Below are 19402 nucleotides of genomic sequence, written 5' to 3' on the forward strand. Positions count from 1 at the left end.
TCGGTATTTAGACTGTGAATACTTAGGTCTGACCTTATTTTTAGTTGTTGTTGTTTCTTCACCAACAGGGGGCTATCCCAACCCAGAACGTAACAGACAAAAAACAAGACTGAAAACAATATAATTTTTTCATACTATATTTTTGCCCATTTTATTTTTTATGCTCTGACTAGAAGTGTGTCAGCATTCTCAGGAAAGACAACAAGCAAACTCTTTCATCCTGTTGATAGTTTGATTTTTGCAGATTGGGCACTCTTGCTTTTTTACAACATGAAAGTATTTGGGATTTTTTTTTTTTTTTTCATTCTTACAATTCTTTCTTTTCCTGCCTGGTTTTATTTTTTTGTAAAACAATTGTTCCTGGCTTTTTCTTTCACAATCATTCACCCACTTTGTCTTATAAAAATGTAATCAAAGGATCATGTGGGAGATCCGATAAGTTGGGATGAGATACATTCTTTCTTAGTCTGTGATGCTGTTGTAAATATAAAATGTGTATTTTTTTCACAGTTCCTGTGGAGTCATTACAAGGTACATATATAATTCATTTTAACTGGAAGACTCGTATGAATAACGATTACTTGTTTGCATTGAAATATGAGCCTGGCTCACCTAGGGAGAATGTTCTCTCCCTGCACAGGCTTTGCTAGACTGTGCATTTAAAATGGTTTCTTTCAGGACCTTTATGTTCACTATAGTTCAGAATTGCCTTAGTGGGCAATATTTTGAAATAGACTTGCCTTGATTACACACAGTGACATGAATTTTCTGGAGGCAGCGTTGAAGAGGAATCGGCATTGGCTGAAGTCTGCTCCTGGTAATGGCCATAGAAATTATACCATTGATTTCAATGGGAACAGAATTAAGGCAACCGTAAGTACTTGGAAGTGCTGAGTGGAAATGTTACCCAACACTTTTAATCACATATGTCTTAACGATAGCAGTTAATACAAAAAAAAGATAAATAATAATAATAATCAAGGTCTGACTGTTTAAAAAAGGCAAAAATCCTTTAAAAATATTGTAAAATAAAACTACTGTTTTGTAAACAGGCAATACTGAGTGAGCAGGAATTCATGGTCCCATTTAGATGTTAATTTGTATTTGAGTATTTGAATAAGGATTGGTCATAGGCCTAAAACACCTAAATGCTTTAAAACATATTCATAAATAATCGTTCTTTATACAACATAATTGTTCTTACTGCATGTCAAAAGCATGGACTTCTATATTCCCTTGCCCAAGAAAAAAAAAAAAAGAGGTCTTATTTTTGCTTTTTGCACAAAAAAGTAAAAATAAAGAACTAGCACCGCCCTTGAGGGAGTGCATGGAATGCTACCAAATTGGTCTTTATTTGCCTTAGCTTTTTTACAAAAGTCTTAAATATAGGTAAATATGTAAACACTGCGCACACACTAAGAGTTTGATCCTGGCCTGTTGAAATCAATGTCAAATTTCCCATTAACTGCAGTAGAGCAAGATCAAGCTCCAAGTTGGTATGGTACATAGAAGCCTATGGATTCAGGAAAGCGAGAGCTCAGGTGCCTGTTTCAAAACCAGCTGCTGGAGGAATCGGACTCGGTGCTGAAAACCTTCCTGCACATGTTGGAGTTCTCTTGATGGAGAGGGTACTCAGAACCTGCCAACAGTTCCACTTTTCCTTTCCTTGAGGTGTACCTTCTACCAGATGGTAGACTTTCGTATTTAGTCACATATCGCCTGTAAAGATACAATGTGGTTATCTGGCATTAGCAACTTTATGCAAAATCTGCACTCTGTGGGTGAGACTAAGAGAGAAAACACTTCACATACATACTAAGTTACCTAATGTATAGGTATAATCAGAACATGTTTTAATAACTGCAGAATAACAGATACTCCTCTCTTAGGATTTCCTGGAGACCCTTGAGTTCCTTAAATCTTTTCAGGCTTACCATCTTTGGGATTAAAAAAGACTGAATGGAAATCTGGCACTGCAGATGTTATCATCCTCAGGTCTTAGCAAATAGGGATTAGAAGGGAGTAAGTAGTAAACCAAGCTTCTGACATGGGCATGCAGTAACTATTCTTTGGCCATTGAAAATTATCTTTTACCTTATAGTCTAGTTGTTTAGATTTCAGGACAGTTGATGCCTTAATAAAATGCAATAGGACATCACAGTTGCTCAAGAGCTTAGCATGCCAGGTACTTTTATCAACACTAGCAAATACCAGATCATGAAGAAATCGTTCACGTTCAGCTAGTTTATGGCTGTGCAGTTATTCTCTCCATACTATAATAGAGAACTATTGCACAAAGCTTCCAGTCACCTTCAAAATTACTTATACATTAGGGGAGCGGAGTCCTGCAACTTCAGCTAATTTGCTTGTAAAACTAGATCAGAAAATCTGACAAAAGTGCAAAAGTGCATGTTTAGTAATCTTCTCTAAGGTCCTTTCTGAATTTCAGGGCTGAGGGACAGGGAAGAATGGGTTAGCAGAGATGTTGGTGCATGGAACTGCCTACACTGCACCAGCTTGTATTAGACTGAAATTTGGCCTCTGTTGTTACTCTCTCATGGCTGTGAACACCAAACATTTCAGATTCACCAGCTGGCTGAAAGAACTGCTTATAAATTAGTTAGAACTAATTATAAAATTAGTCCTTACCTGAATGGAGATTCGACTCTGTCCATCTGCATGCAGACTAAAAATGGGTACTGTGAAAACTGCACTGTGGAGATGAAGTCCAATGTTGTTTCTATTTCTAAAGTGGTTTCCATACCAGCTTTTGCAAAGAGGGAATCCACCACGATGTTACCAGCTATGAACATGGCTCCCCTACAAATAAATTCAGACATTACAATTAAAACAGACCAAGAAAAAGGAAATTATACTACATATAGTCCTAGCATTCACAGCTCACACTGCCCTCAAAGGAGCCTTTTTTCAGATAAAGATATAAAATATATCTTATACTTCAGATAAAGATATAGTTTTCAGGTAAAGATATATAAACATAGATGAAATCAGCGGGAACTGGTATTACGCATGTGGAGAAGAAAACTACTGATGTTATCACATATATGAACTGCTTGAGCAGGAGGGTTGGACTAGATGATCTCCAGAGGTCCCTTCCAACCTTGGCCATTCTGTGATTTTTTTTTAATTTCAACTCAAACTCAAGATTATTTATATTTTGTCTTCTAAGTGGAACTACCTGGGCTTAGGAACCCGAACTCCCTAAAGCTATAGCATGCACTGCAGGCATCTCACCGATTCTTAACGCTGGTTTTGGATTCCCTGTACCAAAGGCTGAACTCCATTCCTCCTGAGATGTCAATGGACAGGCCACCTTGGAACTCCACGCTGGCCCTCAGCCCAGACTGCAGCTGAATGACCTGCAACCATGAGAAAGCACAGGTGACGCACCAGTGAATAACTGGAAACCATGTTGGTTTCCTTACTTCCCTTTGGACCGTGTCTCATCATGCCTCTTGTCGTGTTCAAGGAACGAAAAGGAATTTGGAGCTTTGCTGAAAGGGTGGACAGAGCGCCACTAAAATGCAGCTCGCTCCCAAGAGACTGGGATGAAGCTAAGGCAAGGCACCTCTCATCTACCTTATGTGCCAACTAGCATAATTTTAGCCAGGTGCACTGCAAGGAGTATCATGCCCTTTGTTTCCAAGAGCTATCACACAAGCCTCAGGGACGCTGGTGACATTCCAGCTAGGTCAGATTAAACTTCGCTTCGGAGCTCTAACAACAGTGAAGCGCGATGTGGCTTCTTCAGCATGCTGAAAGGCAGCCCCATATTGGCATTAGGATGCAAAGTGCTGCAAGCAGTCGTGCACAGTGCAGCTGCTCAGAACCCACCATACTGGAAAAATTACATCTTCAGAGGCGGGGTGGCTAAATCCATAGGCCAGTGCACATTAATTGCAGTTGGTAATTTGCATTTAATGCACTTTCCACCAACACCAAGTATGCTCATGACTTCTTGAAACCTCTACAGCTGGACTGGAAATGCATTGCATGGAGTCAGTTTCGGAAGTGATAATAGCTCAAGGTCACAGCAGCTCATTACTTTTAAGTTTTGACAATCAGCCAAGATTTTAAAGTTCACCCAGCCTGGCAATCTAACTGACTTTATATAGTTATCCTGCTTCCTTTTGAACAAGTAGTTTAGTTCACTGCTTTAAAGGAAGCATTAATGTGGGAAAAGTTCATTTTGACCACGTCTCTTGCATACGAGGACGCTTCTTTCTCTCTCCTAGATGGTTTTCTCTCTCCCCTGAGGCTTCTGAGCCTGTGGTGTCTTCAGCACCTGTAATGCTGCAGGTGTTTGCAGGATGTGTGAATACTTAATTTCCTCCCTCTTTCTTATGTCCAGGTGTCATGAAAATCTCTCTTTGTCCCTTCCAAGCTGTTCAGTAGCCCCGTGTTTTCTGCTAATGCTGTCCTAAGTTTTAAGAAAGAAACAAGCAGATAGAGACTGTCTTTCAAATCGCTATAGCAGGAGGTAACATTTGGTGAGACCGTATTCAGAGCCTTGAAGTCTTCCTGCTGTGGTCAGAGAGTCTGAGAATCATGGTGGCTGTATACGGTGACTTCACCTTTTAAGGTCTGAAACGATCTCTGGTAGAGCCAACTTGGCAGCCAGTTGCTGCTGAAGTGGGCTTGAGGTTTAAGAATGCAGTGGGCTGGCTGTAGCTTATAAATCCAGCACGCCCCCAGCAAGCGTGGTCATATTGTGTTCTAATCTCTTATTTTGTCCAAGTAAAAATCATAGCTTGGATTTTTGGTCCTTCTGAAATCAAAGGGAGTTTTTTCTATTCACTGCAATGGGGCAAGGATTACTTTCCAAATTAATTAAATAATCCTTGTTGGTCTATTTAGATGTGGAGACAAAGCTTATTTTACTTTATTTCACTTTACTTTTAATTGGGACTGAATTGGTCAGTAACTGTTAATGGGTGAGTAGGTAACAGTATATATTTTGGCAGAGCCACGCACACACAACCAGAGGAGCAGATATTTTTAGATATATTGTCAATTTGCACCTAAGGATATTGGAAGAGGATTAGTTTGCAAGGACTGCAAAATTTAAAGACTACCTAGCATTAGGCCAGGTTTGTCACTCAAACCAGCACAGAATCTAATGAGCACTTGTCTTGGGTTTTACCAGCTCATCTATTTCCTTATTTAGAGCTGAATCCTGTCCTTCGTCTCGTGTGCACCTCCAGTCCAGGCTGACAGGAGGTGTAAATCACAGGGACCCAGCCTTCTCAGGAGTAGTGTTTTTCTTTCCCTTCCTATTTTAAGCTTTGTGTGTCATTAGCAATGGAAAATGTGATCTGAAAGATCAGGATCTGTAGCTCAGTACTGTCTAAAATGCTGAAATGTGGCATGTTCCAATTAAAAAAAAAAAAAAGAAGTTTCTCTTTGTACTGTACTGGTAGGGCTACTGTAATGTAACAGAAAGACTGCTGAAGAAGGCACTTCTTTTGCAGCTGGCTATCTTCCACTGGGGTCTGGCTTGCGAGGGGTTTCTCTGACCTGTTAATAAGTATTTAATTTATCTGTGCTTCTGACAGGTGCGTTGCCTAGAAGAAACATTAACGCTCCTAAATTTTAATGCAGGTGACTTAGGAGTTTCAAGAACAGTTTTATAAGAGCTGTTTATTTTAGAAAGGGAATTATACTTTCTGGACTGTTACTCATAGCAGGTGGCAATGGCTGTAAAATACATTCTGATGATGGCGGTTGTGGAGTTATGTGAGGGAAGATGTTACAGATAGCATGCGGGAGCATAAGTTTTAAAAGGGATACTGTCAACTTGGCAGTCACCTCTCTGAAATGTGCCTATTGTGATTACTGTGGCTTTAAAGTTAATGAAAGGAAGCTGTTTTCCAGGCATTTTTTATCTGGTAGATTTGACAGCACTTTAAGTATAAAGCAGTTTGGAGCTTTCTATGCAAAATTACCCTTATAAAAATTAACAGGGAAGCAGAACTTTTAAAACATTTTAACATCACTTTCCTCAAAATCAGGCTGTACTGCTGGAATAATTAGAAACCAAGTATTCCGTAAGTTCTCCTTTTCTGACAATTCAGCTGCCCCCTTTTTAAGTTCCAGTTTTGGCCTCCAAGTCATCCTGCGCTACATGTATCTTTTATATGTTTTTTCACCTGTTCTGAAATCACACTGCACTCAGCTATGGCACACTGAGTTTTGGTATCAGGGTCTCAGTGTAGAGGAGTCAACACAGTTTTACATCCATAGTTTTCTTACTTGAAAGAAAATAAAGCCATGTTTGTCTGGGTTGTCTACAGTATGTATTTGTAAAGGAGTTTATGTTCTGGGCAAGCCCTCTCTGTGCTGGCTGGGGAAAGTGCAGGTAGTGCTCAACTCGCAAGCAGCTAGATTGTGGCCCTCTTACACAGGTTTTCTTCAGTTCCAGTGCTATCCCTCACACTTCCATTCTAACAGTGTTTTCTGGTACTCTTGTAATCACAGTTCAAGGACTTTACAGGTGAAAACACTTCTCATGCAGCTTAGCTGGATTATGTGCAAGGGCCCAAACCATTGCGATGTTGTTGTTGACCTGGAACTTAGATGTAAAACTACTCTTAAACAGATGTCTTGTATTTAAAAAGCAGTTCAGCCTGAAGCTGGGTTCAGCATTGCTTTAAACAATTTTTGTCTTTGTGGGACTAGAGGTAAGAACAAGTGCTTTTTCACTGTGAACACCCAATAGGTGTCCACTGCTTGGTTTCCAGAGAGCTTAGGCAGCAAAGGTGCTAGTGGTGACCCCCGAGGGAAAGCAGAGTGGGATCCCATCTAATCACTGTGCTGCCAAGGCTTCCAGAGAGTCAGCGTCTGACTGAAAGTGATACACCCTGATATTGTTAAAAATGGCACGCAGTCCCAGCACTGGTGTGCCCCGGACTTTTATTAGGCTCTCCAAAGGCGAGGAGTCGAGAATCCGTTGGCTGGCAGAGCTCTCGGGGTGCCCAGCCAGCTGATTCGGCCAGAATATTTATGGAGCTTGGTGCGTGCATAGCAGTTGGAAATATTTAGTTCTGAAAACGCCGTGCTTGTATGCTTGGAGCTAAAGGACGTGATCATCTTTCTCGTCTCCCCAGTCTGTTTATTAAATAGGTCACAGTAAAGTTTTTGTCCCTAATCTGTGTATGAGAAATAAACTGTTGCTGGAGTGAGCTGGAGTGAGCTTTTGTTTGCTAATTTGCGCACTACATGGGAAGCCCTCTTGGCTGACAGTACCATGGGTTTAGGTTGTAGGCAGCCTTTGTATGCAAGTGATGTTTCCATGTAATTTTGGTCAGCCTAGATTCTCTCATTGTCTGTTTTTGGCGTTTTCTTTTATCAAGAATTAAAAGGGAATCAACAGGATTCAATGAGGTAAGATGGTCATCTCCCAGGCCCTCTCTGCAATTTTGCATGTGAACCATATTGCCAATAGCTGTCCAGAAGTCAAGCAGTTCTTTGAATCAAGTTCTCTGAATCAACTGCAAAGATGCAGTTTGAACCTGCTGATGTTTTACGAGCCGAGTGCTGCTGTTAAATCTCGAAATTCTAAGGAGATCCCTGTTTGGGCAGAACCAAGATATCAAACCAAATACTAGCTCTGCACCTTGGGAAAGATGGCTAGCTTTTTAGTCCTCCAACAAGATACTATGTAGTCAGTTATATGTGTGTATGAGTCTATATTTAAGTATAAAATCAACAGACCATTTGGGGTGATGGTCACATAAAAAATTGTAATCTCCTTTTTAATTCCTGTTTTCATATGGCTATATGCATTTGAAATTGCACTCTTGTACTTTCTTCATGAATGTTACTTTTTCAGAAAGTTTGAGCATCTGAGATTCAATAACTCTGGACTGTAAAAGATGGCAAAAATCTTTCTCCATTACCAAAAAAAAAAAAAAATCCCCTTTTTAGAATATATCTAATGCTAATTTGGTTGAGGAACAAAAAACAAGAAGAGACAAGTACCTTTTAGACTACTAGTACAAGCTCATTTTGTGGCCAGGGACTATAAGCCCTTGAAAATAGTGCTGTGAACGTGCACGGTACATTTTAAACAGTTAGCGATGCTTGTGAAATGAGCCCAATGGTTCACCTAAGCCTGGCTAACTTTGCTGAACGTTTGACCTGACAGGTACGGCTTCAGTGGATGCGTCAGTGGATAGCTTCTAAAGATTAAAACTTATATGGTGACGTGGGACGTTACTGTCTTAAAAGGAACTCTGGATGGCTGAGGAACTGTGGGAGTGGAGGCAATAGCTGATAGTAGTAGGAGTTTTCAGCAGGAAATGGTCTGATTTGGTTTTGTTCTTCACAATGTTACTTTGTTTTCTAGAATGATGTGAATTCTTGTCTCTGCCCTAACTGCTTTTCATCTAATTTCGTCCTCTTGTTTCATGCTTGTGACTTTCCTATTGCTCCCATAGTAAGAAAAGCCTATGTAACATTGATCAGTTTTATTAACACGGGAAAGAGAGAAGAGGAGATGCCCTACCATAACAGTATGGAGGGAGAGTATGTATGTGTTTAAAGGACAGAAAAAGAAGAAAAGAGTATGCTATTAGTACCTGTGAGTAGTCTGTCAGGAGGATAAGTCCTTTCACCACGTTAATGGGATCTCCAGTTGCTGAGAGCATTTTAGACATTAAATCACCGTACCCTTGAAAAAATGTAACTGGCCTGAGTTGGACATCAAACAGAATGGCTGACATGCCAGCAAAGGAGTCCAGGTTTTCCTCGCCTTCATCGGGAGTTGCAGCTATTATGGTCTCCAGGCCCTGAGCCTCAATCACCACCTAAGAGGCAACAGTGACACAACACCAGTGAAAAAACTCTGCGTGACCCAGGCTGTTAGCAACTCTAGACAGTTTTTATATACATATATATATATATAAAATATCTGTCTCTCCTTCTAAAAGCCTAACTCTTATTTACTTAATTGAAGATGAAAAAGTATTTTGTTACGACTTAAGGGAACTAGGTAGAGCATCTAAAAAATGGAAAATAAAATAATCTCACAGCATCTTTTTCCCTTTAGATATAGGCAGAATTTGCCCACATGCGGATCACAAACCCAAGCCTACTTTCCTTTTAAGTCCATTTTCCTTTACTCATATGACTATTTTCCATTTTCCACAGACATTCAGAAGGAAAACCAAAGATGCCTCACTGTACCCGTTTATCCTGCAGAAATTAAGCAGGATTATAATACTGAAGGTGCTTTCCAACCTATTAAGAACAGGCCAAAACAGAAGCATGCCATTTAAACCTCTTGATTCTCAGGTTTGAGCTAATCCTTGTATTTCCATTCTGTGTTGTATGTGAAACAGGGGCCTTGATTTTATAAACTTCTGAAGCTTTTACTGAATACATAAGATAAACAGTATAAGTTTAACCAGAAACTGAACCTGGATATATTGTAGAGGACAAAACACCTGAGGACAAAACGCATACATGTCCTTCATTGTCTGCTCTTCTGTTTTGTTTTGTTTTTTTCCTGTTATCGGCCTCTCTGCCCAGTGCAGCAATCCTCATGCTCTTGGGCATCAGCTGAATTTACTTGAAAGGTCGTAAGAAGAGGTCCACATACTGGCGTAATTTGTATGTAGAGCATGGTAGTTACCTGGCTAGCATGAAGTTGAGCATTTTTATTGAAAATATGAATGTTCAGGTTACTTCTCCTTAAAATGCCAGAGGCTGAATAGAGGATGTCAAGGCTGTATGTTGATGATATGTCAGGACCACCTTAATTAAAAAAGAAAGAAGGTACCTGTGACCAAACTAGTGAATTAATCAAAGGTTCAGGAGTATAAATAGGATTAAAAGGCAGTTTCCTGGTTACATACGTGTCATATAGCCAGAGTAGGCAGAGGAAGAGCCTGTCCTGGAGAAACGTTCATAGTTATGAGCACGCATGTCCTTCAGAACTTGACGAACTGTTTTGCTGTGATATTTCAAAAAAAAAAAAACCAATGTGTTATGATAACAAATGTATTACTGTTTTGTAGAAACATCGGATTTGAGAGTGGGTGAATTTCCCAGTAGGAAAGAGACTCTTTGAAAAACTCATATTTTTCCATTAAATAAATTCAATTTGCACTTCTAAAGCTGCCCTACCCTGTAATGTCTTCTCCAATTTCAGCTACTTCCCGCAGTCATAGATAGCGAGGAAAGCAAATAAAGGCCTTGTTTGAAAATTATTGTTGTTCAGAAGGAGAGATATTTTGATTGTTTCCATTCTAGTGTGGTGTTAACGTTTTTCTTGCTCACTGTTATTTGAAAATATAAAGCAAGGGCCCCATTGATCTGAGAGAATTAAAACCAAGTCAAGAAATTTCCTTCTGCATGAAGGGCAGCTAGACACCTAAAGCAGTAGTGGAAGTTAGATACCTAATTCTCATCTGTAGCTCTGAAAATGTGACCAGCTGTTAAAGGAACATCATTGAAATGTACAGATTTATTCTAAAAATATCAGTACCTAAAAGTGGCACAAAGGTCTGGCATCCTCTTGTGCTTTCCTTAAATTTTACAGTAGTAATTACTTGGAAACTGTGCGCTCTGACTTTCTCTGATATTGCATTAATATGCAAAGGAGTGAGGAAGCTCTGTATTTCTTTACACTGAACTTAACGTACCTTGCAGGCATTTCAAAGTGAAGTATATCTTGAATTATGGAGAGCATGTACTTGTTCATTTCCAGAGGCAGTTCGCCAATGGAGAGCAAGATGTTTTTCACTTCCATGTAGGTTGGGTTACTGTTTAAGATGATAGCAGCTGCAGTAGTTCGCACTGTCTTTTCGTGGACTCTCCGACTCTGGTGGTATATCCTGTTCATTGTTTTCTTCACCTGGTCAGGAAACAGGTTATGCATTCAATACTCGTGTACATGACTGGGCAAAGTCCAGCTTAGAATCTCATTTATATTAGCTTAAGCTAGGTCCATAACTGCTGCTGGGATATTAGGATATATTTTTAGCACACTGTTTTTCATGGTCCTCGTGGAATTTATTAGATGTGTATAGGGCAGTGACTGCATGGGCAAGTGAGGCATCTGTTACATTCTCTCAACCATAAACCAAATACAGCCTTCCACACCATTTTGACAGTGGGACTGTAAATAAATAAGAGCACTAAGAGATTCAAATACTTTATCAAAGATAAGATCAGAAGGGAGATTTCCTTGACTCCTCGGGAGAGAGGTATCTTAAATCTTGCAATTTTCACTTACTGGATACTACCTGTGGAGCCCCATACCCCTGAAAAGGTGAGAAGTTTATGACACATCTTGTTGCAAATAAAGTCACAGTGACAGAATGGCTTGTCAGCTGCTTCAGGCATTTGCATTGCATGACGCCATGCACGAGCCCAGTCAAGGCTATCAGCAGTAGGCGGGAAACAGGACACTGGGTAATGCAGCACAGGCAGGACCTCATAGGTCCCTGCTATGTATGTATGTCTTCTCTCACCCTTGGAGACTGGAAGCTAAGATGGACTATTCTACCCTTCTCATGTTTTCATACATTCTCCACGGCTACTGAAAGCACAAGAAAAGAGGTTATGCAGGTCTGGGGGTCTGCTGTTTCTAATGCCTCCCGTACGTCACAGAGGAGGTGTGCTCATGTGAAGGGCGCTCTAACCTGCTCCATGACTATCTGCCATCTTTAACAGCTCCGTATAACTCTGGAGCCAAACACTGAGTAGCGCTGGCAGACTGGAAGCTGATGTTTGGAAAGCAAGACTGTACAGAGTTTTCTGGCTAGAACTGAAGCACGTATAAAAATTTCCTGGAGGAAAAAACATACGTAGGGCACATTTTAAAAGGGAGGACTGACAAAAGAATTTTGTTCATGTATATTTGATTTTTAATATGGTCTCTTGCACTTCTTTTGCTGGGCAGTATATTTTCTTACCTCTTTGGTGAGAAAAGAAACATCATATCTCTGCAGGGCAGTGGCAGCAATGTTGCTGATGGGCCCTTCTTCTGACTCAGCGTACTTCAGAAGCAGTGGGATTGCTTCAGGGAGACGTGCGTTCTTCAGTGCCAGCAGGTACATCTTCACGTTATCATCTTTCTTAGCTCTCTCCAGTCTACCTAGAATCAGCTTCTTGGCTTCCACAACAGCCTAAAGAAAATCAACAGCATGTTGAAGAGATGATCATATTACCCATATTACCTTCCCCCAGAAGTGGGAGAGGCAGGGCTGGTTTCGAGCACTTTTTGGTCTAAAGCTTAATTGCACAGGGTTAGCAAATGTGTCAGTTATAAACTGTATGTTGACAGCTTCCTTTAAGTTGTAACCTATAGTCACAGTGACACCTGGATTTATCACTCAATAGCTGTTCCTGTCCTGATTCAGGAACTTCACAGATTCTACTCAAGAGGCCAGCAAGGACAATTGGAAAAAAAAAGGACAAGGGAAGTCTTCCTCAGCGTTTCATAACATACCGTTTTAAGAGTGCCTAGCAACTAACAGGGAAAGGGAAGAAGGATTTCTAAGGGCCGTTCAGGGGCTCTGTGCTTTTCCAGCAGTGTGCTGCAATCCCAAATGCCCACAGATTCAGCAGGCAGCAGTGCTTTGTCTGATCACCCTCATCCTATATCCCCGGCATGTCCTCAACATGCCACTCAGTCCATGATCAAGGTGATAGCCTTCCTGTTGGACTGTTCTGTGCATGTTTAGGGCAGAGTTAAGTATTTGGACCAATGACTTTCCTTCAGAGAGCTGAGTTAATCTAAGGTGATTTCAAATGTTATATAGATCCTGACTCCTCCAGTGTTTCTCTGAGGAGGACATGCAAAGGTTATAGACAAGTGAGCACAAGTACTGCTTCTGCTGACAGACTGGGCAGTGAGAGAAAGCTATGTTAAACAAGGGCAAATCAGGAGAAATGCACAAGAATGGGGAGAGAGATCAGATTAAATCCTAAAATTGACAACATAGATATTAGTATTTAAAAAAATTCCTCCATCTATTAAACTTGGGAGTTTATGGGCTTAGTTTAAAGCAGAAGTGAAAATGCTGCCAGTGTCCCATATGATCTCCCAGTAGCATCAAGAAGGATCATTCACATGTCCCAGAACACATTTCGGCTAGCAGTGAAAAGCAAATACTTACTGGAAGCTTGCAGCCTCCTCTCTCACAGAGCTTTCTGATGAGCGCTCCCATGACAATGACAACGGTTTCTCTGACTTCTTCATTTGCAATCTCACCCTTGAACTTAGTCTGTTATTTAAAAGCAACAGTTAGACTCCCTGTCTAAAAATGATGAATCATATTCCTCAGTGAGCTGAACGCCCTCAACTCCTGTGAACATCAGTGCAATACAAAGGCAGTGGTCATCTCGACAGCCTGGGTGCAGAGCACTGCTCTTTCATTACACATTAGCTCAGTGCCATTTCTTCCTTGCATTACATTCAGTATCTCAAATAGCACAAGTCATTCTGAAGCTGTGTTTTCAAAAGAAAGAATATTAAATACTGACATGACTGTGATAAAGCTTTTGCTCCTTAAATTGTTCTGTTAATACTCAGAACAATGTCTGTTTTCCAAGAAGTAGGTATTGGTGATATTTTACAAAGTAAATAGACTTTGTATATGAATGCCTACAATTTTTTGTTACTTCCATGCTATATGCTACTGGCACATTTAAAGGAAACCCTGGAAGGAGAAAGGAAAGGAAGGTTGGAAACCCCGTGACAGTGTCCCTCTTTCCTTCCCCCTTGACATAGATGAGGCTCAAGAGTAGTAACTCCTTTGTATTTCTTTTCTGTCTTTTGACTTACAGTTAAAGCTTTCAGGAGCATTTCGTTGGGGTGAGAAGCAAATCCACAGGCATACAGGAACCGCTCCTGCAGGATAGCACTGCTTATATTCTTAAAGTCTAGAAACTCCAGCATGGCCTCCAGCGATGCTGGGGTCTGGGCAGAGGTTATGGCATCCACTAACTGCGGACTATAAAGAAGAAGTGGAAAGGAACATATCATTGTAATGAGCTAGAAAATACTGAAAAGATCATGCATGTAGAAAGAAAGAAGTGTTGACAGGTCTGTCCACTGCAGGTAAGAGACAGAGTTTATTACTCTTGTTGGTAAAAATTGTGCCCTTGAAATCTTCCCTCATGAAACAGTAGATAGATTCCAGAAAATATTCATATCTATGGATAATAGCATTTGAATTTATGTAAATATAGGCCAAAAAAGCATTAGAAAGCAGAACTATTCAGAGTGTTCTAAAATTTACAGGACAGGGTTGTAAATGGGAGTGTTTTCTTTCTACAGAAACAATTGCATCTAGAGAAAAACAGGCTTCTACCTAACTTGAATTACAACTTTATCTCTGTCGCTGCTATATAGCTGCTGTAATTTGTTTGAAAGATTCAGACTGTGCGTATGGTGAGACTCGGGACTGCTTTCCAGTTCCCAAGTCTAGGCGCGTACACTGGTCATGACCAAACCTCAGTGTTAGGACAACATCCATGCATGAACCAACCCTTTCTGCACTGTATTTCCACTTGAAGGAAACCAACGGGCAAGTCGAGAACAAGTTATAGAGTGTTTCAGGACAAGCAATCGGGACCAGAACCTTTGGGTAAGCTACAAGGCATGTTTGCCCTGCACTGTAGCTATGTTCTTAGTGGCTGAACAGTATATTGCAGATATGTTTTACTATGAAAGCAAACACAGCTTTACTGAAAAAATCTTTTTCCTATACAGTACTGAAGATTGGTTTTGCATAGTTAGGATATCACCACTATAACTGGATCTGCTTACACACATTTTGCCCTTCTGTGGTTTTCAGTAAGTGAAACCTTTTGAAAGTTTGTTCATGATGACTTACAGGAGTTCGTTATTTTCACTTCTAAGAATCTGCAGTATCTCCTCTTTTGTAGCTTTTCTGAGGTTCTGAATGAGGGACAAAAAGCTTCTTGTTGCTTCAGCTTTGGAAAGGTTTTCAGGATGCAAATGTTTTCTGATGCTCTGCCATTGTTCAGAGAGCTGCAAAATAATTCACATGATGTATCAATCTCTCAAACAGTAGTTTCAGTTCTCAAAAATCAGACTCAACTAAATGTAGCTCTATGGGCCAGATACTGCTCAAATTAGCTGAAATCTCATCTATTGGTGATCCTGTAGCTAAATTTTACTTAATTTGTTTATGAAATCCTAGCACAACTATGGCAGAAACCTTTCTGTAGTGCAGGCACAGCTGTGTATTTGCCAACACTTTAGTGCAAAACCTGCTTGCTTAGTATGTAACTGGAATAAGGTAAATTCTCTTCTCTTACAAATGTACCGTGCTTTCTGGTGAATGCAGTATTTACCTTCTGTTTTCATTTTCTTCTAAATCATTTTTTAGGGTGGGAGATGCACAATTCCCAAATTAATCATATTTTCTTAGAAGATGGTACTGTTATAAGTGGTTGGTGCGGAACAGAACTAAATGTCCTGTTAGGAACTCACATCGGCTTCTTCATACTTCTGGTTGTTGCTACGTTTATTCCACACACTACTTTTTTGACCTAGTTCTGAAGACCCAACTTGGTACCACAGCAATATGACCGGGTTTGTTCGTGCTGTGGACAGACCTCTAGCGTTTCTCAACTAACTCAGTTGTGCGGCCTCTAGTACTTGAGCCAGCTTGTTTGGAGGCAGCTCAGACAGTTGTGCATGTCATTGCACCCTGCTGCGTGGACGTACCCCCGTGGTGCACTGCGTAAAAGTTATGAGAAATAAACGGGATAAATTGGCTAAAAGTCCTTAGAGAAACATTGGGATCTTGAGTGCAGCTGTGACTGACGCTTCAGAGAAAAACTAGAGGATGTGCTAAAGGAATAAACTGTCTGACGGGAAAGTTTCTTCCGGTTTCCGAGGAGCTGGGCATGTCAGTATGCGGTGAGCCATGAGGAGTTCTAGACAGTCTGTTCTCTTCAGCGTATTTCTAATCCTCCTTCTAACAACTTTCCAAACTTTCTCCTTAGCAATAGTTTAGAAACCTATATTCCATGTTTGGAAACTGAAGTTTGAGAGGGCTTTGTCCTTCCAGAAACCCTCCCATAAGATACTGATGCAGGTATTTTGACCTTTCCTCTCTCATTTGCCTTTGCCTCTGTTATCTCGAATTATTGAGAACATTCCTTGGTGAAAACTCAGCTGTTCTTTGCAGCAGTGTTTACTGCAGTTTTCCTAAGTGGGAAATAACACTAATACCCATTTGACCTTTACTAAAAATACTTTCCCTCTTCATGGGTTTTGTATTAGGCAATAACACCTGAACCTGCCAGTGAACAGAAGTATCATTCAGCAGCACAGAGTACAACTTCCATTAACTGTAACAAACAATAATTAGGCAACAGTGATTGAGACACAGGATATTTCCTGGGGATTAATAACCAGCTGAGAGGAGTTCATGATCTGAGGCACAGATGGGTCTGTTAACATCAATTGGTGATTAGAGCTTAGCACCAAGGTCAGTGTGGCTATTATAAGCTGAAACTGGATGAACATATGGGGCACTTTCTCTTGCCCCTGTTGAAGTCGCACCATAGCCCAGCAAAGAATCTCCAACCTCATTCATCCTGTATTTTTTGCTGTGTGGAGCCCAGCTCTAAGGGCTGCTCTCAGTCAGCTTAGCCCATAGCCTTGTGAGTAGCAAGGTGGGAGATGTGACCTGGAGCAACCTCAAGCAAAAGAGTGAGTGGAATCCAAGTCATCTTCTTTTGGAGGTGCTCTAACCATCCAACCATTACAAGGAGCAGTTGCCTTCTCCTGCGGTGGCCATGACTTTAAAAACCAGTATCCACAGTTGAATTTTGTGAGGGGCGCCATTCTCTTGATGTATAGGTCAGGCAGTTTGGATCGAATATCCCAGGGGTTCGGACACAGATGCATGCACTCGCACATGGGAACCCAGCCAAGCTCAGACAGGAAGGTGGTGTCCTCTGATCAGACCAGAGCACTTCTGGGCTCTCTGGAAAAATTCAAGCCCAACCAAGAGGTGCTAAATCAAGCAGGACTTCGTTTTGAATGTAGATGCCTGGCGGCTGCCTTAGCAGCCTACACAAAGGTCTCTCAGGTAATGTGAACCCAAACAGTAGGCCTGTGTGGTACAGCTATGCGGATTACTAGCTGTGTTTCTGCAGTGCTGCACCTGAGCTAGCCCGTGCGTCCTACACGGGGTCTGCTACTTCCAGCACACTGCTGGGAAACGCAGCTGTACGCATTCCAGCCGGAGCCGGTTGTGGGCAATCAGGATGCATCTCTGCTCCATCAAAATGGACATGACCAACACTTGGGTTTGCATTTAGTCCCTCCTCACTGATTGCCTGCAAATCTTTCTCCTACTGTTAATAAAAATCATGTCAAGTAGGTAAGGGAACACTCCCAATGCAAATACTGCTCGCTATGTTAAATACTTGAACTCTGAGATGCAGTTTCTCTTGTCAACTAGTGCCTGACTTTCTCTGTGACCCCAGGCACATACAACTCCAAGCCAAATTTTTCGAAAGTTGGCTGTACAAGACAAAGTAGAACAAAAAACTTAGTTTCAGAAGGGACAAGCATCCATTTCAGGAGGAACCAGGAGATCAGCTCTTCTGGCAAGGGAATGCTTTATGATGATAGCTAAACAGAGACATCTAGGCCTAAATTTAAATGTATATGTTGGCCATAATCTCACAGATGCTAATGCTACCATCTGTGAAATGGGGATAGTGATGGTTATTTCACCAAATTCATGAAGGTATAGAAAAGATTTACTACAATTCGTAAAGGGTTTTGAAAATGTACAACTATAGGGCATGCCATGTCAGCATGGCATCAATGTATACTATGATATATAAGTAGCAAATGTTATGTTGCTGCTTTGGATACAGGGTTCTGTTTATAGACCCTATCTTTTCATAGCAGTTACTGTAAAATACAGTGAGAAAGCAGGACTTCATTCTCATCGTTCCATTAGGTTTATAATGACATACCTCAGTCCCCAGGCAGCGCTCTGGAAATATACCCTCTGTTTGTTATCTTGGTCTGGAAATTATGTCTACAACTATTAGGACAAACTCAGTTCCAAATGACAAATTGGTCAGCGCAAACCCTGACGGGCAGAGTCTGGGGAAGAGCACCTGTCCCTGCTCTGTTTAAGATCCCTTGATGTTCCCTACTCAGAACTGCTTCAGCACGCATGCAGCATCATTTCTATTCCACTTTTCCCAACACATTTTTTTTAATCTTCTCTACAGCTCTACAAGCATTAGACAAGATAAATTATTACTGTGAAGTGTTACTTCCAAATAACTATCGTAAGTTCCAATATAGTAAGGTATTTGTGCTCATAAGGAATATCTCTGGAGGTTTAACATTATGTGTGCTGATAGAAGCCTTATCTTGCTTGTTACAAAGTGATTGAGAATAATCTTCAAATTCATGTTCCCATTCATTGCTAAATTCATCCTACAGTGGAAATAGCATTAAAAATATATGCTAACAATCATTGTAACAATGTATAGTAGTGTTTATGACAAATAGTATCAGCAAAACAAAAGATGATACACTTTAAAGGTAGTTTTTTAACAATACTAAATTTTTGGTGGTCTTTAAATGTTTTAAATATAAAATGCCAAGGTGATTTTTACTGGGACATGGGAGAGGAAAAGAGTATTGGACTTGCCAAGAATACTAAAGCCCTATTTTCTGCTTATAAAATACCTCTAAAGTCCTGCGTAAGGATTGGCTAACTACCTTTAATTTCTAGGAGTAGTTCAGTTCCTCCATGACAGAGAATCGTGTATAAACACTGGCAGGCCTTCCTTATAGTCGTTTCCCACCCCATTACCCAGAGGAAATAAACTCTGGCCAACTCAGGGTTGACAGAGATGAGATAGTACAAAAGGCTTTTGTATTTTCTAGAGCTTTGAGAAACACTGCACTGTATCATTCAAAGAGCAAGAAGTTAGGTACTTTTAGACGCAGATCTTAAAACACTCTTGCTCCAGAGTCTGAGGCAGTGCTTGTATTTTATGTTAGACATCTCCTAGTGGACTGCTTGAACAGAAACTTCTCTTTCACACGTGTTCTGCTCAGCTAACCAACCTGGTGTCCAAGAAGTCGTAACAACATGTTTACTTACTGAAGGACACTTTTTGCATTCAGCTTTGACAGTCTCGGCTACTAGCGGCAATGCTACGTAACTAGAGTCCAAAGTCTTGATAACACCGGCAGCTTGCTTTGCAGCGATCAGTCCAGGGCCGGCTTGTATTGACTTCAGTTCCAGTCTCTGCCTGTGCATCCGGACATTGAAAACAGCATTAGAGCTCGTGCATTTTCAAGAAATGCAGAAATCATAGGGAAAGGAAGCAAAAAACCGCCCTTCAC

At 40.8% G+C, this 19402-nt stretch overlaps 1 protein-coding gene across 1 annotated transcript in view; it reads right to left on the reverse strand.

Moving 5' to 3' along the window:
• Positions 1–121: 121 nt before the first annotated feature.
• Positions 122–19402, reverse strand: part of MTTP (microsomal triglyceride transfer protein) — a 30772-nt gene continuing 11491 nt past the window's right edge. Inside the window, exons 7-18 of the mRNA XM_009689336.2 lie at positions 19158–19308; positions 14871–15028; positions 13817–13985; positions 13149–13256; positions 11943–12155; positions 10668–10879; positions 9879–9976; positions 9656–9777; positions 8601–8828; positions 3256–3380; positions 2650–2820; positions 122–1719 (exon numbers count right to left, since the gene is read on the reverse strand). Of these exons, the coding sequence (XP_009687631.1) occupies positions 1551–1719; positions 2650–2820; positions 3256–3380; positions 8601–8828; positions 9656–9777; positions 9879–9976; positions 10668–10879; positions 11943–12155; positions 13149–13256; positions 13817–13985; positions 14871–15028; positions 19158–19308 (1924 nt within the window). The 3' untranslated portion in view covers positions 122–1550. The remainder of the gene's footprint in view (positions 1720–2649; positions 2821–3255; positions 3381–8600; positions 8829–9655; positions 9778–9878; positions 9977–10667; positions 10880–11942; positions 12156–13148; positions 13257–13816; positions 13986–14870; positions 15029–19157; positions 19309–19402) is intronic.

The sequence above is a fragment of the Struthio camelus genome, chromosome 4 (assembly GCF_040807025.1).
Source record: "Struthio camelus isolate bStrCam1 chromosome 4, bStrCam1.hap1, whole genome shotgun sequence".
Taxonomy (NCBI): domain Eukaryota; kingdom Metazoa; phylum Chordata; class Aves; order Struthioniformes; family Struthionidae; genus Struthio; species Struthio camelus.